Below are 20768 nucleotides of genomic sequence, written 5' to 3' on the forward strand. Positions count from 1 at the left end.
TTTTTTTGTTAAATGGATCCCAATAATAATCGTTTCAACACCCAAAACTCTTATAATTTCCCTTTTAACTTCCAAAATTCCAACAATTATCAATTTCAAAACCAAATTTCCAACCAGCCCCAAAATATACCAAATTATGGTTTTCACCAAACCATTAAAAATTATGTTATTAAAAATAATTAAAAATAAATATTATTAAAAATTATTAAAATAAATATTATTAAAAATTATTAAAATAATTCAAAATAAATATTATTAAAATTATTAAAAATAATTAAAAATATTATTAAAAATTATTAAAATAATTCAAAATAAATATTATTAAAAAATATTAAAATAATTTAAAATAAATATTATTAAAAATAATTCAAAATATTATTAAAAATAATTCAAAATATTATTAAAAATAATTCAAAATATTATTACAAAATTATATGTATAAAAATAAAAAAATAAGTAAACCAAATTATTAAAAATAATTCAAAATAAATATTATTAAAAATTATTAAAATAATTCACTAAGTATAATAATTCAAAATAAATATTATTAAAAATTATGTTATTTTAGTTTTTAAGTTAAAAAAAAAATATGAATTAAGAGTTGTGGGGTAGGGTGTTGATTTTTTTAAAACAAACCATCGTAGAGGTGTAGATTGAAGTGGTGTTGAATAAATGAGGTGAAAGAGAGAAAAAATGATGTGGAATGTTAAAAAGAGAAAAATAAGGTGTCGAATATGAAAAAGGTGTTATAAACCATTATACATGGTCTAAGAGGATTAAAAAATCAATCTTCAAAGAAGAAAACTAGTGAATTAGGTTGTTGTTTTTGGTAGACAAAAATTATAAATATTAAAATGATAATTTAAATTTATTATATTGTGCAGTTTTAATTAAATTAAATTGATCTCAAAATATAAAACAGAAAAATAAATATTTTATATTTAAAACAAATTCTCGTAAACGTCACAGTATACAACTAATATAACATTCTCATTCAAATTCAAAACTTAAAAGGGCAAAAAGAATAATATTTTAAATAAAATAAAAAAAAGAAAAGAAAGTGGGGGTGAGTGTAAATGATAAGGTGTTGTTTGGTGTACCGAATAGCTGGCGTAAGCTGTAACTAAAAAGCTCACCCAGATATAAAGAAAGAAAAAAATATTATTACTCGTTCATCTCTCATCGAACATACATCCCATCCCCTTCATTGCTACTTCGTCTGAGTTCTTGTGCATTCTGCAATCCGAATATTAGGGTTTTTTTTTCTGGAGTTAGTAAAAAGGTTGTGACTTGATTCTTGGGTAATGGTTTGAGATTTGAGCAAGACAAGAAAGAAGAAGAAGTTTTTGTGTGTTTTGAAGTTTGCGGCGGAGATGAGCGCATCGAGGTTCATAAAGTGTGTTACAGTCGGCGATGGTGCCGTCGGAAAAACCTGTATGCTGATCTCTTACACCAGCAACACTTTCCCTACGGTAAGTCTTCCTTTATTTTTTCTTTTTTTTTGGCTCTCAATGGGGTTCTTGAAGCTTCTTTGACAATGGGGTTTAGGTGATGAAGCTGTAAAAATGTTTAAAGTTTCGTCCTTTTTTCGCTAAAGATCATCTGAAACCTTATCCTTTTAGCATCAATCTCGTCTCTTTATTTGATTCGACCTGACTATTACACACATATATAAAGCCAAACTCGGATTAACTTGTTGTTATCAGGACTATGTTCCAACTGTTTTCGACAACTTCAGTGCTAACGTGGTTGTTGATGGGAACACTGTGAATCTTGGATTGTGGGATACAGCTGGTAAATACAATCCCTGTTGATCAAATCTGCTTTCTTGTTTTTCTGCGGACTAATAAGTCTTGTTGGGGGGTTTGGTGCAGGTCAAGAAGACTATAACAGGTTAAGACCATTGAGTTACCGTGGTGCAGATGTCTTCATTCTTGCTTTCTCTCTTATTAGCAAAGCTAGCTACGAGAACATAGCCAAGAAGGTTTTGGGCTCTTTTCTTGCTTCTTCTAACTTTCTTCTTCTGTTTATATTATTAACCTACTTCTGAATGGGTTTCTTATTCAGTGGATTCCTGAGCTCAGGCATTATGCCCCTGGAGTTCCTATCATTCTCGTGGGGACAAAACTCGGTATTGACTCTCTCCTCCCGTAAAACTCTTCCCTGATAACAAGAAAAAATACTTTATATTTGGAATTTGCAGATCTTCGAGATGACAAGCAGTTCTTCATAGACCATCCCGGTGCAGTGCCAATCACTACAAACCAGGTATGTAACCTCCACAATCTAATATTCTTTCAGACACCAAGTTTTTGTTTTGTCAGATGAGACGAGTCTTAATTTGTTTTGTCTGCAGGGAGAGGAACTAAAGAAACTCATAGGATCTCCAGTTTACATTGAATGTAGTTCAAAGACGCAGCAGGTACATACACTCATTATCAAATTTTATCTCAGATGCGTGTTTGTTTGTTTGTGGTTTGTATGACTGAAAAGTGTTGGATTTTGTTATTCTGCAGAATGTCAAAGCAGTCTTTGACGCAGCTATTAAAGTGGTGCTTCAGCCACCAAAATCAAAGAAGAAGAAAAAGAACAAGAATCGTTGCGTTTTCTTGTGATCATCATCTTTTAAAAAAACAAGCAAGAAGAAAGATTTGTAGGTAACAAACCAAGCTGAAGAGAAGAAGAGATCCATCATCAAATGCAGCAACGCTGTATAGTTGTTGTAATCTAATGAGTGAAGTGAGGGCCAAAGAGGTTTCTTAGTAAACAGTGTGAGAAGTTCTTGATGTTTTGTTGTACTTTTAACTATGTAGACTAATCATTTCTTAATGCATTTTTGTTTTTTGCTACTGGGATCTCATGAGTTTTGGACCATAGAATGGAAACAACGTTTACGTTTACATTGAGACATAGGCAGATTGAAAACGAGGATTTTCTATACACAATAGAGATTAGAGTATTAGTAGCAAAAGAGACTAAAAAATTACAGAAGTTTGTTATGGACCCCAAAAGAAACCAAACGTGTACACATACTTTTCAATGTTGACAACCATTTCTTCTGAACTTCCATAAAAAAAAACAAAAGGAGGTTTAGGTCTATGGATTTGATTTCAAGACTGTGGAGGATACAAGTCACAACTTGATGAGTTCATATTTGTCACCCATCAAGCCACCTTTCTGTTTTTGGAACCTCATGTAACGCAATGTGCTTGTAAAGAAAGGATCTGAGTGGGTTCTTGTGTTACCGTTGTTGTCGCTTTGCATCTCCGTGTTGATCAACTCTATCAGAGACTGTATATCAGATGGGGTTATATGTGGATTCCCTTTCTCATAAACATATATGTACCTGAAAAAAAAAAACTCATTTATTAATATTCAGATATGCTTCTCTGTGTATGAACCAATCTCAGATGTTTTTAGTGTACTGACTTGTTCAAGATTTCGACAAACAGCGTGACTGGTCCGCTGCTGCCTCGGGTTGCATTAGCCATTTGTTGGGCTGCGTTTGCTATCCTCAGTGCACGTCTTAAACATAGAAGAGCTCTAAAAGAATAACATCGATGATGAATTAGTTTAGAAGCTAAGAAGATCAATGTAAACAGAGAGGGGAGTACGTACCTTTCTCCATCTTTTATGCCATCTAGATCATCGACCCAGAAGAGGTGAGAACATGCATAAACCGCTCGACACTGATCAGGCTTCTTTAAAAGCCTTGCTGAGTACTGGTCACAAGAGAATCAAGTTGAGCAGAAATCTTATAAAACGAGAAAGCACTGGCAGAAAAGGTTAGTACCCCGGTTGCTTTATGTGTCAAGGTGTCTCTGTTTTCGACACCAAAGACATTGATCCTTTGCAAGGTTCCAACAATCAGGTGAATTGCAGTGACCTGTGCCTCGGAGTCCTATAGTATAATCATACAATACATATAAGAAGTGAAACTATATTAAAAGTTGAGGAAGAGAACTTTAGTTGTGTAAAGTTCAGAACAGAAAGGAAAATAAAATACCGCGATTTCTTCCTCGTATAATATAAATGCTTGAGTGAAAAACTCATAAGCAACAGGCTCAAGATCACAATCACTTGCGGCCTGATCAACGTTTCAAAACAAGACAAATTTATTGAGAATTGCTATGTCAGATTACACCATGCCTACAAGCAAATTCGAGTTTTGTTGATGAACCTATAGATATTACCTCAGCGCACTGGAGGTAGAGCCTTAAAGCGAGTTCAGGACATGGAACTGACGAAAGAACCTCGATTGTCTGGAACGAAAACACATGTTCAATGGATTATACAAAAATATTGAGCATTTAAACATGAATCAAAAGAATAAATGTCTAGCTCCTGGGAATCCAGCCGAACCTGGTTGAGAATCTGAAAAATATTCCTCGGGGTTGCTGGGAGATCTTCTCCAGTTATATCTCCACCCTGGGATTCTAGCTGCCTGACCAACTGTGGCGGAAACATTTAAGCAACTCTTAAAGTCAAACATTTTTTCTTAAAGCAGAGAATCCGATCCCACTGTCGAGTATAAATAAGTGCATATGTAAAACGTGCATTATAACTGTAATTCACGTCGAAGAAAGACATATAAATTGCTTTTCAGTGACAAGAAAAATTCCAGAAAGAAGCGATGAGAGAGTGTATTTAAGATTCTATAGAGCATCAATAGCATTGCAGGATAAAATCTCAGAGGCAATATCCTTTGATTGGGTGGGTTTGTTGTGTAAGGGTCACATATAAATAACTTGATACACACACATACAAGCACGTTAAGGGATAATAAGAGATATACCCTGAGAGCAGAAAAAATAAGCGGGGGAATGGTAAAAGGCAGGCGTCTAGTTCCTCCTGTCATAAGATGCTTTCTCACAACACATATAATCTGCATATCAGTAATGTACTCAGGTTAACAATTCGTTTACTACATGAAGCCGGCCTGCAGGTAAATTTTGGGATGCAGGCCGCTTCAGGGGAATGGAGCAACAGACTCAGATGTACAGTTTCAAGTAATAAAAACTATGTCCAGGTTGTGAACATGTCACTGCAATAGTGCCAATTATATCTATTAAAATCATGGAAAGACAGTAGGTCAAGAAAGAAAATGTATATAACTACTGAACCGGAATTAGTATTTGTATGATGTTTTCACCTTTAGCATCTCCTCCGGTTCTTCATTATCAAGCATATTTATCAGTCGGGCTACTGAATTTTGTTCCTCCTGGAAATCCTCTTCTTCAAGCTAAATGCAAACACCAAAAATTCATGAGGACCAAGACGTCAAATTAGAGCTGAAAAGAGTATAACTCATTGAAACCAAAGAAAAAGTGAAGCACCTCCTCTGTAGCGTTTCCATCCAAATCCTTTATAAGTCCTTTTATCACTTCAAACAACACCTCAACCTAGTTAACAAAAATTGGCATGTTATTACAGTACATAATATATATGTCTTTAATGGGGGGGGGGGATAGAAAGCATACCTTATCAGCAGTTGAAATACACGAGTTGTTTTTCATTATACTCTGAATTATAAGCATTGCCATTACTTTATTCGTTCCATCATCAAGATGGTCCATGACTCGTGGATAATTTGATAGTGTAAGAGCTGTAACTTTGTCATTGTATTTTTCTAAAGGAGCACTCAGAAGTGCAACAACTTGTTTCATTGCACGGGCGTCCTCCAGCTTGGGCCCACTGGAAAGTTTAACTACACATGCGCCCTACAAAGTTTACCGATCCAAGAGTTAGTTTAACACCACAGCTACCACATTAAACTAATCACTAGACCTAAACAATGCATCATACACCATTCAAAAATATTAGCGAAGAAACAAACTTAGGAAAGATGGTCAAGGGAGCCATACCAATACTTGATCCACATAGTCGAGCCGATCAGGATGAACCCGGAGTGCAAAAGTCAGAAGAGAGACAAACAGCGTCATAGCTCCAACAATAGGCATCTCAATCTGTGTATCTATCACCTGCGGCTCACACCAAAACATACGTCACAAATGCATCCCAAGAAAAGAAAAACACCATATGCAGAAGGCTGGAATAACCAAAGACTCAAAGTTTTGAACCCATTGACCTGTAGAACTTACAATAAGAACTGAGGCAGATAGGTCCAGACCGGTAAAAAGTGTGGGGTCAAATTAAACAAGATACAGCATTTAGCAATTTGCTAGCCTGAATAATATTTTAATAGTTACTATTCAAAACGTTATGCATAAGTTTAGATGCTCTCCTCTTCTAACTACTTGAGGACAGACATTTTTAGACTATCGTGGCATTATTTTCCATCACATGTCATAGATGTATGATCTGATGATGCCTGATAGAAGAGTTAATTAAGAGAAGGTAACCAAAGATTGGAAAATATCATCACAGACTACAACCAAGCTAACTACTTTTCATGGTACTGGGGACCAACAAAGGACTCTTCTAGGGTCCATTATGTTTCAAAAATATCCAACAACCAAAACAAAAGTCCATTTATAATAGACTTTTTCTTTAATGGAGCCAACCTTTCCAATTGCATTGTTCAGTTTAGCAAAAGCTTCCACTTGCAAAAATTCGTGTAAAACCTGCCCAGAAGTATAGAAAAGGAAAGACATCTCAGTAGCATTGAACAAAAATAAAAAGGCACAACAAAAGCTCAATAGACACTTACATCTGGACTTGAGACAGCATAGTTTGACAGCCGGTCCATCAGTTGAGTTAACACTATCTTGGTGTCCACTGTTGGCTGAGAAAATATTTATTCAAGTCAGAGAGGAATGGACAAGTCAAAGATCTCAGTGGAAAAGTGCAGATGATGAAAACAACAAGTGCTCTTTCTTGAGGATTCCCTACTTAAGAGTTTTGTAAGCGATCAGGGAACCAGTCAAAAACTTCTAACTGGTGAGCTAAAGCCCTAATCACCGAGAAATAAGCAAAAGAATACCCAAATACTTGCAAACAGCAAGGATAGTGGCAATCTAGTCAGCTCAGATAAACCCTTTCAGTATGAGAATAATTAATCAGGAAGCAGCCGACAAAGCATTTTAGATAATATACAATTGCATTGGATATGAGGAAAGAGAGAAATCGCAACTGCTAGGCTACCCACCATCAGTTGAGTACAAGCAGCCAAAAGTGTCTCAAGAGTCTGCAAGTGATACTCATCAGGAAAGACTTGAATTATGCACTCCATCAGATAATACTGAGCAAAATCATCTTTACAGTTGACGACCTATTCAAGCTTTCAAGGTTTATCAGATTATACAGCAACTGACGACATCCCAATCACACCAAAAGGAAACAGGTGATGGATGCAAAGATGAGCTGCTGAACCTGCTCTAAGATCCTTGGAAGAACAGTCTCTTTGTACATCTCAAGGTGAACACCTTCTATTTGTCCTAGAACGTGCAAATTTTTCCCAACCTGAGAGGAAAACACAAGATATAACTTATTGGGCAGTGACATAGGTAAAATATGTATTCAGTCCAGTAGTGGTTTTGATAGTACAAGATCACGAAGTTCGTTCCTCTCTTTCTCTTGCTTCTCTCGAACTGTTCCAGGTCCCTGCAGTCCAAGGAACACCTCAGCTCAGGTTGACCAATATCAATGATTCACAAGCACCACACAACCTGCATGACCAAAAGCATGCTCTTTCATGGTTCATTTTATGCTTCAGTCAGAGGCATGCAAGTGCAGAGGTGCTATGCGTATCTAACAACCATCAACTCATCACAGATAAAAAAATTTACCTGATGCTGAATTCGAACCCAGAGCTTATTCATCTCAGTGAAATTTTGTAGCACAAACTCCACAGCATCCATCACAGTATTTGCATCTCTGAGGGATAGTTGCAAGAAGAGTAAACAAACAACTAAGCAACCAAAATTTAAAAGCAAAAGAGAAGACGCACCCTTGGTAGTCTGAACCAATCTCAGGTAACTTATCCCTGCTCACTTGGGCAAGATAACTCCTCAGAAAGAGCCCACGAATAGGATGTTGAACACCTCGGCACATCTCCACGAGATCCTTAAGAACATCCTTAGAAGGAGCCTGCTTGCTTTTGATATAAACAGACCCTACCGTACATAGCAGATACCTGGTAGACCAATATGACGAGTTTCAGTAAGAAAGCTGTAAATCATTCAGCAAAAGAAATCAATGCAGATCAAGAAAGATAGTGGAAAAGAAAGCAAATAATCTCTTGCTGCCGCCTAGCCGTCTCTATAGATGCATGGCCGGTTCCAACTTCCAAGCATAGCCACAGATGTAACACTGGTCTAGAGTCCCCAAAATTTTAGCCATATGACTTCCAAATTGTTAAAATCAAAATTAATTATATTAAATTTTTTTACCAAATTATCTCAGTAATGTATAATGTAAACGAGGAGATCGCCATTCTGAAATCTAACTTCATAACTAACTATAGTCCAAAATCTTGAGAGTATCAGATCCTAAGCTGACGTTGAGAGTGATTTGTTCATCATCATTTTCTAGTCTAATCTCATAACTGTAGTGGTCCTAATCTATAGCTAATAATTGAGACAATCAGATGATCAAAAATGTTGCCGGCATGTTGAACAAGCTCATACAAATCAACCACAGGTAAGCCATGCCTGCTCTCATCCCTCAAGAAAATCTCCAACTGCCTCAACTGATCGAAAGCTCGCATATCTAAAATCGAATCGATCATTAGAAAACGGCCAAAACAAAGCAACGAAATCGAGAGAGAGAGAGAGAGAGAGAGAGAGAGAGATTCACAGAGATCGTAGTATTTCTGAGGAGAGAGGTTGGAGGTGCGGAGCTCAGATAGCATGAGCGCGGAGTACTTGAGGACTTCTCTGAGATTGTTCGCGTCCTGAGAAGATAGATAAAACTCAAAAGAGATATAATAATTAAAAAAAGAGTTAATGAAAAGAGCAACGGACCAAGGCGCGATGCATGAAGAAAGCGTTGTGCTGGATTCCCGCGATTCCTTCCGCCAGCCACTTCTCCTCGTCTTCTACTCCGCCCAGCCTCCTCATTTCTTCTTCTTCTTCCTCCTCCCTCCCTGTCTCACCCGTTTTCTTTTCTCTTCTGTTAAGCGTAGACTTTCGATTTCTTTTTTTTTTAAATTATCATCTCACCAGTCGAGAGATATGTTCTTTTTTTTTGTATCTTACATTAAAAATTCCCAATTGATGAAACTGGAATCTATTCTGTTAACATAATATCAACCATTTCGGAGGAAATAAATACAAAATTAACTGCTCAAGTCACAGAGAAGGAGATTGAAGCTGCTGCTTTTTCTATAAATCCTGATAAATCTCCAGGGCCTGATGGTATGAATGCAGGATTCTATAGACATCATTGGGAGATCATCAAACAAGGTGTGATTCCTTATGTCAAAACTTTTTTTCATCAGAATCACCTTGATCCCAAGCTAAATCAAACTCATGTGTGCCTAATCCCTAAAATAGATTCTCCCTCTAGTATTAGGGACTATAGGCCAATCAGTCTCTCCAATGTTGCTTATAAAATCATCTCTAAAATATTAGCAGAAAGACTGAAACCTTACCTTAATGGAGCCATATCTGAAAACCAAACTGCTTTTATTCCTGGAAGGTTGATAACAGATAATGTGCTCATTGCCCATGAGCTGATGCATTCTTTGCATACTAAGAAGCTTAAAACTAAGTTTATGGCTTTTAAGCTAGATATTTCAAAAGCTTTCGATAAGGTGGAATGGAATTTCATAGTTCAGATCATGAGAAGGATGGGGTTTTGTAATACTTGGTGTCAATGGATTCACAAATGCTTATCGACGGTTTCATATTCCATTCTCATCAATGGTGAACCTACTGATATAATTAGACCTCAGCGTGGAATACGCCAAGGTGATCCCATATCACCTTATCTATATATTTTATGCACTGAAGGTTTATCTCAGCTTATAAAAAGAGCCATTAATCAACATAAGCTTCATGGGTACAAAGCTTCGCGTGGGGGGTCCGGCAATTTCTCATCTATTCTTTGCTGATGACTCTCTTCTCTTTTGTAGAGCAACTGTAGAGGAGTGTAGACATCTGAAGGAAATTCTCAACCTCTACCAAAAAGCTTCAGGGCAAGAGGTAAACTATGATAAATCTGCCATTGCTTTTTCAAAAGGTATATCCTCAACTGAACAGCAACAATTAAAAGATGTAATGGGAATCAATAAAATAGGAGGTTTTGGAAGGTATTTAGGATTGCCTGAGCGTATAGGTCGAAGAAGAAAAGAGGCTTTTGAATACTTGAAGCAGAGGATAAAGAACAAATTAGATAGTTGGTACAATAAATTTCTGTCCCAAGCTGGGAAAGAGGTTCTGTTAAAAGCAGTTGTTACAGCTCTCCCTACTTATGCAATGTCCTGCTTTTTATTGCCAAAAGGTTTACTAAAGGAAATTACTTCTTATATGAGGAACTTTTGGTGGGCATCTGTCAAGGACAAGCATAAGATACCCTGGATAGGATGGAATAAAATTACTAAATCTAAAAGGGATGGAGGATTAGGAATAAGAAATATGAGAATTTTAATATAGCTTTGCTAGCTAAACAGGGTTGGCGACTGATGAAATATCCACAATCCCTTCTGGCTAGAGTCTTTAAGGCAAAATACTACCGTCATTCAAGTTTCTTGCAAGCTGAGAGTTACACTACATCAAGTTATGGATGGCGTAGTATTATTCAAGCTCAAAAATTGTTAAAAACAGGAAGTAAATGGATTGTAGGGAATGGGAAAGACATCAGAGTATGGGAGGATAACTTGATCAAAACGAAGCCATCATCTCCCGCCTCTGGACCTGGTTCAATTAGCCACCCTGACCTCAGAGTCAATGACCTACTCCTAGGAAGCGAGCATGAGTGGAATATCCAGCTTGTCACAGATCTTCTTAATCAAGCTGATGCCAACTATGCTTTAAGTATTCGTCCAAGCAAAACAGGTAATCCTGATACTCTTGTCTGGTCATACACTAAAGATGGAAATTATAGTGTGAAGACGGGCTATCATTTACAATGCCAAATGGAAGATCAAGATTCCCAGATAGATCAAGTAACAATCCCGGAGGAAGTAAGAAAATGTTGCTCAAATATATGGAAGCTAAAGATTCCTCCGAGGTTATAAACGTTCTGGTGGAGGGTAGCACATAACAGCCTTGCTGTGATGGATAATATGAGGAAGAGAGGAATTGTAAAAGATAATACATGTCAAACATGTGGGGAGAGTACTGAAACACTCAACCATATGTTGTTTGAATGCAGTCGCTAAAGAAATTTGGGAGATGATTCCTACTAGTTTTTATGTGTCTGCTAGCACCTCAGATAATCTGATTGAGAATATTAATTATCTGCTGATTGGTGCTAAGCAGGATAAAAGAGAAGCTCTGAATTTCTTTGCAGGGTGGAACATCTGGAAAATGAGAAATAACATCTTGTTCCATCACAAGAGAGATCACATTCTCAGAGTTATTCATGCAGCAATAAGAGAGAATCAGTGTTGGAATAAAGCAATGGACATCGAAAGCTCTCAAAAACAAAGTACTGGAGCACAAAGGAATCAAATGGAAAATATTCATGAGGTACTCCCGCCATTAACAAATTTATATTGCCTTGTTGATGCTTCTTGGAAGAGTAATCAAGAGCTAGCAGGAATAGGATGGTCCTTACACAGTACAGAAGGCATCCAAAAGATAAGATGTTCCTCTTCTATTGTGCCAACAAATACATCTATAGAAGCAGAGGCAATGGCAATGTTAATGGCAGTCCAACAAATCAAAAGCTTACGGTATGAGAATGTCGCTTTTATTAGTGACTGTAAGCAATTAATAGATGAGTTAAATCAGTTTTATGTTGAAGAAACCATCAACAGTAAGCGTGTCACGGAGGCTGTCTCTATGATACGAGACATCTACAACATATCAAGAGCTTGTAATTTCACTTTTCACTTTATGTCCCGATCTTTTTTAAATGTTGTAGATGCACTAGCTAAAGAAGCAAGAACTAAAAACCAAAGTTATGTAATATCTTGGTTTGCTTAATAATAAAATGAAATATGTTGACAAAAAAAAAACATAATATCAACCGATATATACATAATATTATTTTTAAAATAATATTATAATTTTAATTAATACATATATTTATTATAATATTTAAGATAATTAATAAAAATTAACTTATTCAACCGATGTATATATATATATTATTTTTAAATTATATATTAATATAAATACTTATCATGGTAATATATTTTATTATGATATTGTTGATATTTTCTCCTTTGTGATTGTTTATAAATTATAACCCTTTCTCTTAGGGAAAATCGCATAAAAAATCTTCGAGATGGCAACCACTTACATTTTAAACCCTCAAAGTATTTAATTGTCGGTCTTTTTTTTGAATTTTTTTTAAATTATTTTATTAATAAAATAAATATTAAAATAAAGAAAATATAAAAATTTATAAAAAAGTTCAAAACAAATCATAAAAATCACTAAAAATTCACAAAAAATCAAAATATCAACCAAATTTTCTTAAAATTATTTTATTTATAAAATAAATATAAAAATACAAAAATAGAAAAAAATTCATAAAAAATTCAAAACAAATCATAAAAAGTCAATAAAATTCACAAAATTCAAAAAATTCACAAATAATATTTATCTTATTTTATTAATAAAATAAATATATAATCATAAAATTTTACAAAAATAAAGATTCACAACAATATTTATATTATTTTATTAATAAAATAAGTATAAAATATAACAATCCATAAAAAATTCATAACAAATCATAAAAATCACTAAAAATTCACAAAAAAATCAAAATATTCACCAAAAAAAATTAAATTATTTTATTAATAAAATAAATATAAAAATATAAAAAAAATTCATAAACATTCAAAACAAATCATAAAAAGTCAATAAAATTCACAAAAACTCAAAAAATTCACAAAAAATATTTTAAATTATTTTATTAATAAAATAAATATTAAAATACAGAAAATATTAAAATTCATAAAAAAATAAAACAAATCATTTGAAGATAATGATTTTTTCTAATCTGAAATAGAGTAATCATAACCCAGAGACTGACTGCTATTTTGCATTTTTTTAATCTCTTATGTTCTATGTGTGTTTTGGTTGGATTTGGAAAAGTTCAGGATTGTTAAAGGGAAGAATGTATATTAATGATAGCTTGAGGGTAGCCAGTTTATAGCACTCAATGCACGTTATTCCTTTTATGAAACCACATATAATTTTACTCTTTATTTTTGTGAATTTTTGTGATTTGTTTCAATTTTTTAATGATTTTTTTATATTTTCTGTATTTTGATAATTATTTTATCAGTAAAATAATATAAATATTGTTCTGAATCTTTTATTTTTGTAAAATTTTATGATTATTTTTATATTTATTTTATTAATAAAATAATTTAGAATATTGTTTCTGAATTTTTGTGAATTTTATTAACTTTTTATGATTTGTTTTGAATTTTTTTATATTTTTTTATTTATTTTATGAATAAAATAATTAAAAAAATTTTGTTGAATATTTTGATTTTTTGTGAATTTTTAGTGATTTTTATGATTTGTTTTGAATTTTTTTTATGAATTTTTATATTTTCTTCATTTTAATATTTATTTTATTAATAAAATAATTTTAAAAAAAATCAAAAAAAAAGAGAACCTACACACCATCGATTTTGAACAGTACCGGTTACCGTTTTGACTTGATGTACAAGTAAACCAGGTTGGAGGTTTCTTTTGATAAAACTGTCACTTTGAAGGTTTAAAATGCTTGTGAAATACTTTCAGGATTTAAAGTGTAAGTGGCTGCCACCTTGAAAGTGTTTTATGTGATTTTCCCGTTTCTCTTCTACGCTATTGGATTTTTTTCGGTCTACAAATACAATAAGTATATATAAAAATTAAGTTTTAATTTCAAATCCAAATTTTTTAATATAGTTATTACTATAAAAAAAAAATTTTGATTCAACATCTACGTCCCATAAATAAAATTATCAAACATAAGAAAATAATTCAATACACTGATTACAAATTATTAGACTCCAACAATGTTTAATTTGGGCTTTATTACGCTTACGTTGAGATTTCAGAACGGGTCTGAAGAGGGATGGAACCTAGCTCTAACATATATGAGTGCACATATGTTACGGTACTCATGTTCTTTGGATAAAACTCAAACATAAGCGCTGATTGGTAGAACATTAACATTAGCAATAATAGTATGCTATAGAAGCATTATGCTGGAAAAGCTATAAGATTTTGCTAAACTGTTTAATAAGATGATTGATATAGTAATATGATGCTATTTAAAATTATTATAAAAATTAGTATATAATATATTTATTTTTAATGAATATATGTCTAATATATATATAAATATAATTTATTTATTTTATTTAATAATTTTAAAATTATGCTTATTTCGAAAATTATTATTTTAAAATAAATTTTATAGTTAAAATAAATGTTACAATTAAAATATCTATTTTTTAAAATGATATTACACATTTAAAATAAATTATATTATATTTTAAATGTGAAATACTATTTAAAAAAAAATATTTTTATTGTAAATTAATTATAGAAATTAAAATTTTATTTTCTGGATATAAAAATAATTTTATGTTATTATTAAATAAAATAAATAAATTAATTATATATTTTTAAAATTTTATAAATTATAAATACAAATGCTCTTCTAAAAACTTCATATGAGAACATTGGCCATAGAGCATTTGGAAAACATTAGCATTTAATAAATGTTTTTTTAAATGATTTTTTAACCATTGTTGATTGGATAATGTAGAGGATAATGTTAATGCTCGTACTCTAACAATCAAGGCAATAGTCTAAATCATTTTTGAAGAATAAAACTATACAATATAAAATAATCACTCCATATTTGTATTTAAAGACACACGAGACTGACTTGATGGCCTTAGTGGGGTTTCACTCCTGACATTTTTAATCTTGATAGTGGGCCTAAACTCAACTATTGGGCCTTTAGAAATCCAGTTTAGAATCCCAAATGTATCCCCAAAAAAATTCAAAGCCGGTTTGTCGAAACGTTGCCTCATTTTGTAACTCAAACAGACGGGTTCATACACCAACATTCGCGTCTCTCTATGTGTTCATACGTTCTTGTTTCCTTTAAATCCAACACACTTGAAACTCAAACGAAAAGGGTTTCTCGGTCGGTACATCACACACATGTTCTTGCATTACACATTCTCCAACGCATTCCGAGAAAGAAAAAAAACAAAAACTCTCTTCATTTAAATAGTCCATTATGCAAGGAGGTCCAGAGAAGTTGTCATTCAATAGGTCAACAGGTACCTTCGGAGTAATCACAAATAATCCAACCATATCGCTAGGCTTGCTCGATCCGTATAAACAACAAGCAGTTAACTTCAACAATTTGGTACAGGTGTTGGTCCATTCTTATTAATTAGTGTTCTTTTCTTATATACTCTAAACTTTAACTAATTAACGCAGAACCACCAGAAGACATTAGAATTGCATAATCAATATAAGGCTCTCGAGGAAAGAGCCGTGTTTTGTCTTAAAGCAAAAGACAAAGTCATCGAAGAGATGACGAGAAAGTCCTTAGCTAAGGAGGCTCAACTGAAGAAAGCTTTAGCAGAAGCCGAGTTTTGGAAGAAGTCGTTGGAGCAGAAAAGTGCTGTGTGTAGCGATCTTGCTGGGAGGCTCTTGGAAATAAAGAGAAGAGAGACGAAGACTAAAGTGGTAGCGGAGAGGAAATATGCAGAGGAGGCTGAGTCGTCTACTGGTGAAAATAGTGACAACGTTTTAGACACGGCAAGGACCCGTGGGTGTAAAAGACGCCGTCTATGAAAGAGGCGGGGTGTAGGGTTTTGCACACGTTGTTTAGTAGTGGTGTTATCTTTCAGTGTCCCCACTTCCGTTGTTGGTATGAGCATTCAAATGTATTATTGTTTTCTGTTCAAAACAACGCCTCTCACATTTGTTACATATGATCATTATCTCAAGTTCTTTTTCTTTTGAGTAGAATGTCAAAATTATCCAAATCAAAGACTTATGTTTACATCAAGTTCAACCTATTTTGAAAGTGCAAAAGAATAAAAAATTATCCTAATATCTACGTTGTGCTGTTATTACTTGTGATAAACCAAATTCCCAAACCATCCTCATAGCTCTTGTCTCCCATTCTTTGAATTGTGATAAATCTGTTACGGACATTTCTATACAAAAGTTTTATAGGAAAAGCAAAACAAACGCCGAACACAAAAGTACGAAAATATAAATCCCAATTCGAACGTCGTGATGCCCTAATGCCCTAAGTGAACAGGGTTTAGAAAGTATCAAAAAAGTTGGTCGAAGTAAGAAAAATTATTAGGATTATTAACTTAGATAAATACTTCATTTTTGCAAGGTATATGTCATTACATAATATGTCAAACAAACAAGCAAAACAAAAACCCAACTACGAATAAACAAAGAACAATTGAAAATCTTGTCAATGTGAAAATCCTCGTTTCATTTTTTGGAGATAATTTGTAGTTTGATCCGCCTCTATCAGGTGGGGAAGAATGTGTCAACATGTCGAAATGTATTAGGAATAATTATTTATATACTTCTAATCAAATTTACGGAATTATTATCTTCGTACGAATCTTGTAGTTAATTTGACCCACTTCAACCTTGTGGGGATGAATGAGTCAACATGGCGAGATGTATCAAATGAAACGAACACTCTCATCGTGTGTGTGATCACTACTCCCATGCATTTTTAGCTTCCATCGACAACCAAGACTAAACGTCTAAAAATAGTTAGAAAATACCACTTTAATTCTCTATATTATCATTAACTGAATGCTCTAAAAAACGTAAAAGAGTCTAAACACTTGTTGCGGGAAACAAAATCAACTGAATGTTAGATATGTGTAGGGAAAAAATATTGGTGTTAGCATTATTTTCCATTTATTTCATATCAGCCGTAGATGCGAATGGATCATTTCCTGCGCTTTTGGCTTTTGGAGATTCAATACTTGATACAGGTAACAACAATTTTCTTCTGACTTTTATGAGAGCAAATATCTGGCCATATGGGAGAAGCTACACAATGAAAGTGCCCACGGGAAGATTTGGAAATGGAAGAGTTTTCTCCGATATAATTGGTATATATATATATATATATATATATATATATAACATCTGAGCTATTATAATTTTTTTTGTCAACCATCCATACGATAAGATCAAGTTCTAGCCGGCATAAATGTTATTCAACATACCATTTTTATTTTATTTTTTGGGTTGTGGCAGCCGAGGGTTTGGGGATAAAAAAAACTTTACCAGCTGCTCGTAAGTTTTTCATTGCTCCAAGCGACCTCAAAACTGGTGTTTGTTTCGCTTCAGGTGGTGCAGGAGTTGACCCTGTTACATCTAGACTAATGGTGAATAAAAAGATAACGAACTTGTTACCTCGGTTAAAAACATTATAAGATGTCTTAACTAACATTTTCTAATTAAAATTATATATGTGGCGGTTTGGTTAGAGAGTTTTAAAGCCGAGCGACCAAATAAGTGATTACAAAAAGTACATAATGAAGCTAAAGGTCGTAGCTCCTACACAAGCAAATTCGATCATTGCAAACGCAGTGTATCTTGTTTCTCAAGGAAATAATGATCTTGGAATCTCGTTTTTTATGACTCGATCTGCATTCATGCGAGGATATGTGACGAGTGGTTTGTACACCACTAGACTAACTAGTTGGAACAAAAAATTTATGAAAGTAAGACAAAACTCTAATATTTTATTCATGCAATAGTAGTATGAAGTATGTATATTTTGTTCACATTTGTTTTGGTCATGTATGAAGCAAATGTATGATCAAGGAGCCAGAAAATTCGCAGTGATGGGAGTGATACCGTTGGGATGTTTGCCTATGACAAGAGTCTTCGGTAGGTGTAACTTGTTCGGAAATATGTTAGCTGAAAGGTACAACGGAAAATTGAGGAATGGTGTTAAAACTTGGCCAAGCGAAGCCGGTTTTCGTGGTGCAAAGTTTGTCTATGTCGACATGTTCGGCACTCTTATGGATGTCATGAAAAATTATAGAAAATACGGTACGTTTATTTACGCGGCATATATCATTTATATTTGTAGCACTCATTGATCTGTTCATTCACTGTGAGTCTGTGACATACTCCTTTCATTTCATAATATATGATGTTTTAGAAAAAAGTTGGTGTTTTAAATTGTAAGAAATTTTGATATTTTATGTAAATTTTAATTTTTTTAGAAACTATTCAACCAATTATATTTTACAGTTATTTTATTATTTGTTTAATTATTTTTAATTTATTTTTATAATGAATTTTTATAAAGAACACTAAATTTATTAATCTTGTACATTTAAGCATAACATCTTACATTATTAAACAAAGGTAATCTTAGTTACAAAGCATTAGGCAAAATCTATTTAGTAGTGACGTATCATGTTCTTATATTGTTGCAGGATTTAGTAATGCGAACAATGGGTGTTGTTGTATGCCTACAGCGATAATACCTTGCATAAATCCTCATAATCATGTCTTTTATGACTTTGTTCATCCCTCGGAGAAAGCCTACAAAACCATTTCCAAAAGGCTGGTCCAGGATATCAAGAAAGGCCTTGCCTAGTTTCAGTCTTACGATCCTATATTGTTGTAATCTTTCTAGCCAACAACGTACCAAATTAAACAATAATAAACAATCAACATCGTTAATTAATTATATATTTATGAGCATACATGATGACCTATTGATAATCTTCTTATTACAAAAAGGGGTGTATATTCTAGTTATGTATTGTTCATGTATAAACATAATTTCAGATCAAGGTGTTTGTTTACAATGTATGATCAAGGAAATATATAAATCAGAAAAGGCTTTATATAATTGTAGGAAACGATGACTTAATCAATAACCATTTCCTAGTTAACTAAATTCAAATGTATGGAATAAGCTGTCCACATCAGCACGAAAAATCAATCTATTAGAAATCAGTTTCCTGCCACGTCACATTAAAATAACTCAACACAGTTTACATACGGACTATTTATGTGGGCTATCAATACATTTCGAATTGTCCCATATAAAGCCCATGTCGCCTAAACCTATTTTCGCTGGAAGCGTTGATTTTTGATCATCTACGACTTCCATTTCGTCGTCACCGTTTCACCGTTTCAGTTCTCTGTAATTACTCCGATCCACTCTTGATCAATTAATTATGTTATTTACTCCTTTCTTCGTACTTGCGTTCCACCTCCCTCTGGTTCTCCTCCTATATAAATTGCTATGTCTAATCTTAAATCCAACCAAAAATCCAGAATATCCACTGATAAGCAAAGTCTATGAAATCATGTCTATTCTTCTTCCTCACACTCTTCCCTACGAAACCTTTTCTGAAAATTTTCAAGTTCTGGATGTTATACGGAGAGAAAAGCAAGACGGTCATGTAGTCATGGTAAGATTCTATTTCATTTTTCTTCGCCTCACCCTGTGTAAAGTTCACAGCTTTTTATTTTGAGATTCACTTAGTCGTTGCTGTGTAAATGCGAACTTGAAGTGCGGCAATTTCTAGGGATGGAGGCACTGGAGCAAACGATCATGTATCCATCGATCCAAATCATCTAGCAGCCATCGACCCATTTTGTTCGGACGCTCTACTTCCTTCTCTAGAGAGAGACAATCTAAGATTTTTCATTTCTTTTTTAATTTTCGATTTTGAAATATTACAAGAAAATTAAGAATCGTATATTCTATTTCCTTTCATCATTTATATTAAGGGAGGATACAGATTGTCGATGCTGGTGGAGAGACAGAGAGAATACGACTCCGGAAACATAGCCGGCTAAACTTGGCAAGCTTTCTACGTCTTCTTCTTCAAGCTCTTGCCTTGCTTCAGTGAACATCGAGGAGATTGTGGAGGGAGTGGCGTCGTCAATAGCTTTACAGAAGTGGAGAGCAAACCAGAGTCTGTTGTTGCCGACAGTGCTGTGGCAGAATCTTCAGGTGTCGTTTTATCTTAGCTTCTCCCTATGATTGAGCCCAAGGTAAATTTGGATAGGCTAAAAGTTGATTCATATGTTTTGTATGCTGATCTTTTATCGGGTTTGGATCCAATCCCTTTTGGATGATTTTGAACTCCCGGCATGGTTTGATAATTTGGGGTTTGTGGGTTTTCTAGGTGACGGCAATAAAAGCTTTTCACGAGTATGAACAATGCATGTGGAGGGGTCTTAATTAGTGTTATGACAGGGCTGAATCATGATCATCATCAAAGCCTAGGCTACATAAATCGAAGACTGGGAGACAACAGAAAGTTGCTCGTATTCTTGCCGAGGATGCTGCTAAGTTTCTTCTCTTGCTTCTATTTTTAGTTATTTTACCCCTGTGCTATTTTTATGATTCCTCTTTTTCTGCGCACTACACTATTACTCTCACACTTGCATAAGCAGTGTAAGCTACTTTTTAGCGTCGATCGCCACGGTGATCATCACTAGGTAATGTTTTTATTAAGCACTTTTGATTATCAATAAAGATTAGAAAAATATACCTTCTCAGTTTTTCTTATTGAACGCTCATGATAAGGCAACATTACATTAATGTCAGATACATAACGTTGATTACCAATATTGAGTTGTTATTTGCTAGAGTCTTTTTAAATTGTGTTTAGTTAGTTTTGTAGGAAG

General features: G+C 33.8%; 4 protein-coding genes across 12 annotated transcripts; 3 read left to right on the top strand and 1 right to left on the bottom strand.

Annotated features, from left to right (window-relative positions):
• The first annotated feature begins 975 nt into the window (after positions 1-975).
• On the top strand, positions 976-2849 carry LOC106397392 (rac-like GTP-binding protein ARAC5). The gene is made up of 7 exons (XM_048747717.1): positions 976-1472; positions 1707-1794; positions 1875-1984; positions 2068-2131; positions 2204-2268; positions 2357-2422; positions 2517-2849. Exons 1-7 carry the CDS (start codon positions 1374-1376, stop codon positions 2613-2615), a joined length of 591 nt encoding a protein of 196 aa, XP_048603674.1. The 5' UTR covers positions 976-1373; the 3' UTR covers positions 2616-2849.
• Positions 2850-2916: 67 nt separating this feature from the next.
• LOC106412231 (vacuolar protein sorting-associated protein 35B) lies at positions 2917-9398 on the bottom strand. 8 transcript variants are annotated; one of them, XM_048747716.1, is made up of 22 exons: positions 8925-9398; positions 8758-8854; positions 8508-8670; positions 7910-8095; positions 7749-7836; positions 7507-7563; positions 7333-7422; positions 7109-7231; positions 6671-6745; positions 6525-6584; positions 5865-5981; positions 5481-5720; positions 5337-5402; positions 5153-5242; positions 4796-4885; positions 4363-4452; positions 4194-4262; positions 4007-4087; positions 3794-3901; positions 3619-3722; positions 3430-3543; positions 2917-3346 (listed from the first exon to the last, which is right to left on the bottom strand). In XM_048747716.1, exons 1-22 carry the CDS (start codon positions 9018-9020, stop codon positions 3133-3135), a joined length of 2418 nt encoding a protein of 805 aa, XP_048603673.1. In that variant the 5' UTR covers positions 9021-9398; the 3' UTR covers positions 2917-3132. The 8 variants fall into 8 exon arrangements, with proteins under 8 accessions (XP_048603673.1, XP_048603668.1, XP_048603667.1 ...); XM_048747711.1 differs by having other exon boundaries at positions 8589-8670; positions 8758-8837; positions 8925-9395; XM_048747710.1 differs by having other exon boundaries at positions 8613-8670; positions 8925-9395.
• Positions 9399-15131: 5733 nt separating this feature from the next.
• On the top strand, positions 15132-16812 carry LOC111202609. 2 transcript variants are annotated; one of them, XM_022695452.2, is made up of 2 exons: positions 15132-15468; positions 15543-16812. In XM_022695452.2, the coding sequence occupies exons 1-2, from the start codon at positions 15337-15339 to the stop codon at positions 15900-15902; spliced, it is 492 nt and encodes a 163-aa protein (XP_022551173.2). In that variant the 5' UTR covers positions 15132-15336; the 3' UTR covers positions 15903-16812. The 2 variants fall into 2 exon arrangements, with proteins under 2 accessions (XP_022551173.2, XP_022551172.2); XM_022695451.2 differs by having other exon boundaries at positions 15139-15474.
• Positions 16813-16908: 96 nt separating this feature from the next.
• On the top strand, positions 16909-18845 carry LOC125581750 (GDSL esterase/lipase EXL4-like). The gene is made up of 5 exons (XM_048747718.1): positions 16909-17206; positions 17355-17485; positions 17588-17824; positions 17912-18158; positions 18551-18845. Exons 1-5 carry the CDS (start codon positions 16960-16962, stop codon positions 18712-18714), a joined length of 1026 nt encoding a protein of 341 aa, XP_048603675.1. The 5' UTR covers positions 16909-16959; the 3' UTR covers positions 18715-18845.
• The last annotated feature ends 1923 nt before the right edge of the window (positions 18846-20768 follow it).

Source organism: Brassica napus, chromosome C2, assembly GCF_020379485.1.
Source record: "Brassica napus cultivar Da-Ae chromosome C2, Da-Ae, whole genome shotgun sequence".
NCBI classification, from domain to species: Eukaryota; Viridiplantae; Streptophyta; class Magnoliopsida; order Brassicales; family Brassicaceae; genus Brassica; species Brassica napus.

Coding starts and splice junctions, on each gene's coding strand:
- LOC106397392 (XM_048747717.1), top strand. CDS start 1,374: ATGAGCGCATCGAGGTTCATAAAGTGTGTTACAGTCGGCGATGGTGCC. Junction 2,269..2,356: donor TGCCAATCACTACAAACCAG/GTATGTAACCTC, acceptor TTTTGTCTGCAG/GGAGAGGAACTAAAGAAACT. Junction 2,423..2,516: donor GTAGTTCAAAGACGCAGCAG/GTACATACACTC, acceptor GTTATTCTGCAG/AATGTCAAAGCAGTCTTTGA.
- LOC106412231 (XM_048747716.1), bottom strand. CDS start 9,020: ATGAGGAGGCTGGGCGGAGTAGAAGACGAGGAGAAGTGGCTGGCGGAA. Junction 7,232..7,332: donor TTCCAAGGATCTTAGAGCAG/GTTCAGCAGCTC, acceptor AAGCTTGAATAG/GTCGTCAACTGTAAAGATGA. Junction 5,403..5,480: donor GTATTTCAACTGCTGATAAG/GTATGCTTTCTA, acceptor TTTGTTAACTAG/GTTGAGGTGTTGTTTGAAGT.
- LOC125581750 (XM_048747718.1), top strand. CDS start 16,960: ATGTTAGATATGTGTAGGGAAAAAATATTGGTGTTAGCATTATTTTCC. Junction 17,486..17,587: donor CTGTTACATCTAGACTAATG/GTGAATAAAAAG, acceptor CGGTTTGGTTAG/AGAGTTTTAAAGCCGAGCGA. Junction 18,159..18,550: donor GAAAAATTATAGAAAATACG/GTACGTTTATTT, acceptor ATATTGTTGCAG/GATTTAGTAATGCGAACAAT.
- LOC111202609 (XM_022695451.2), top strand. CDS start 15,337: ATGCAAGGAGGTCCAGAGAAGTTGTCATTCAATAGGTCAACAGGTACC. Junction 15,475..15,542: donor ACTTCAACAATTTGGTACAG/GTGTTGGTCCAT, acceptor TAATTAACGCAG/AACCACCAGAAGACATTAGA.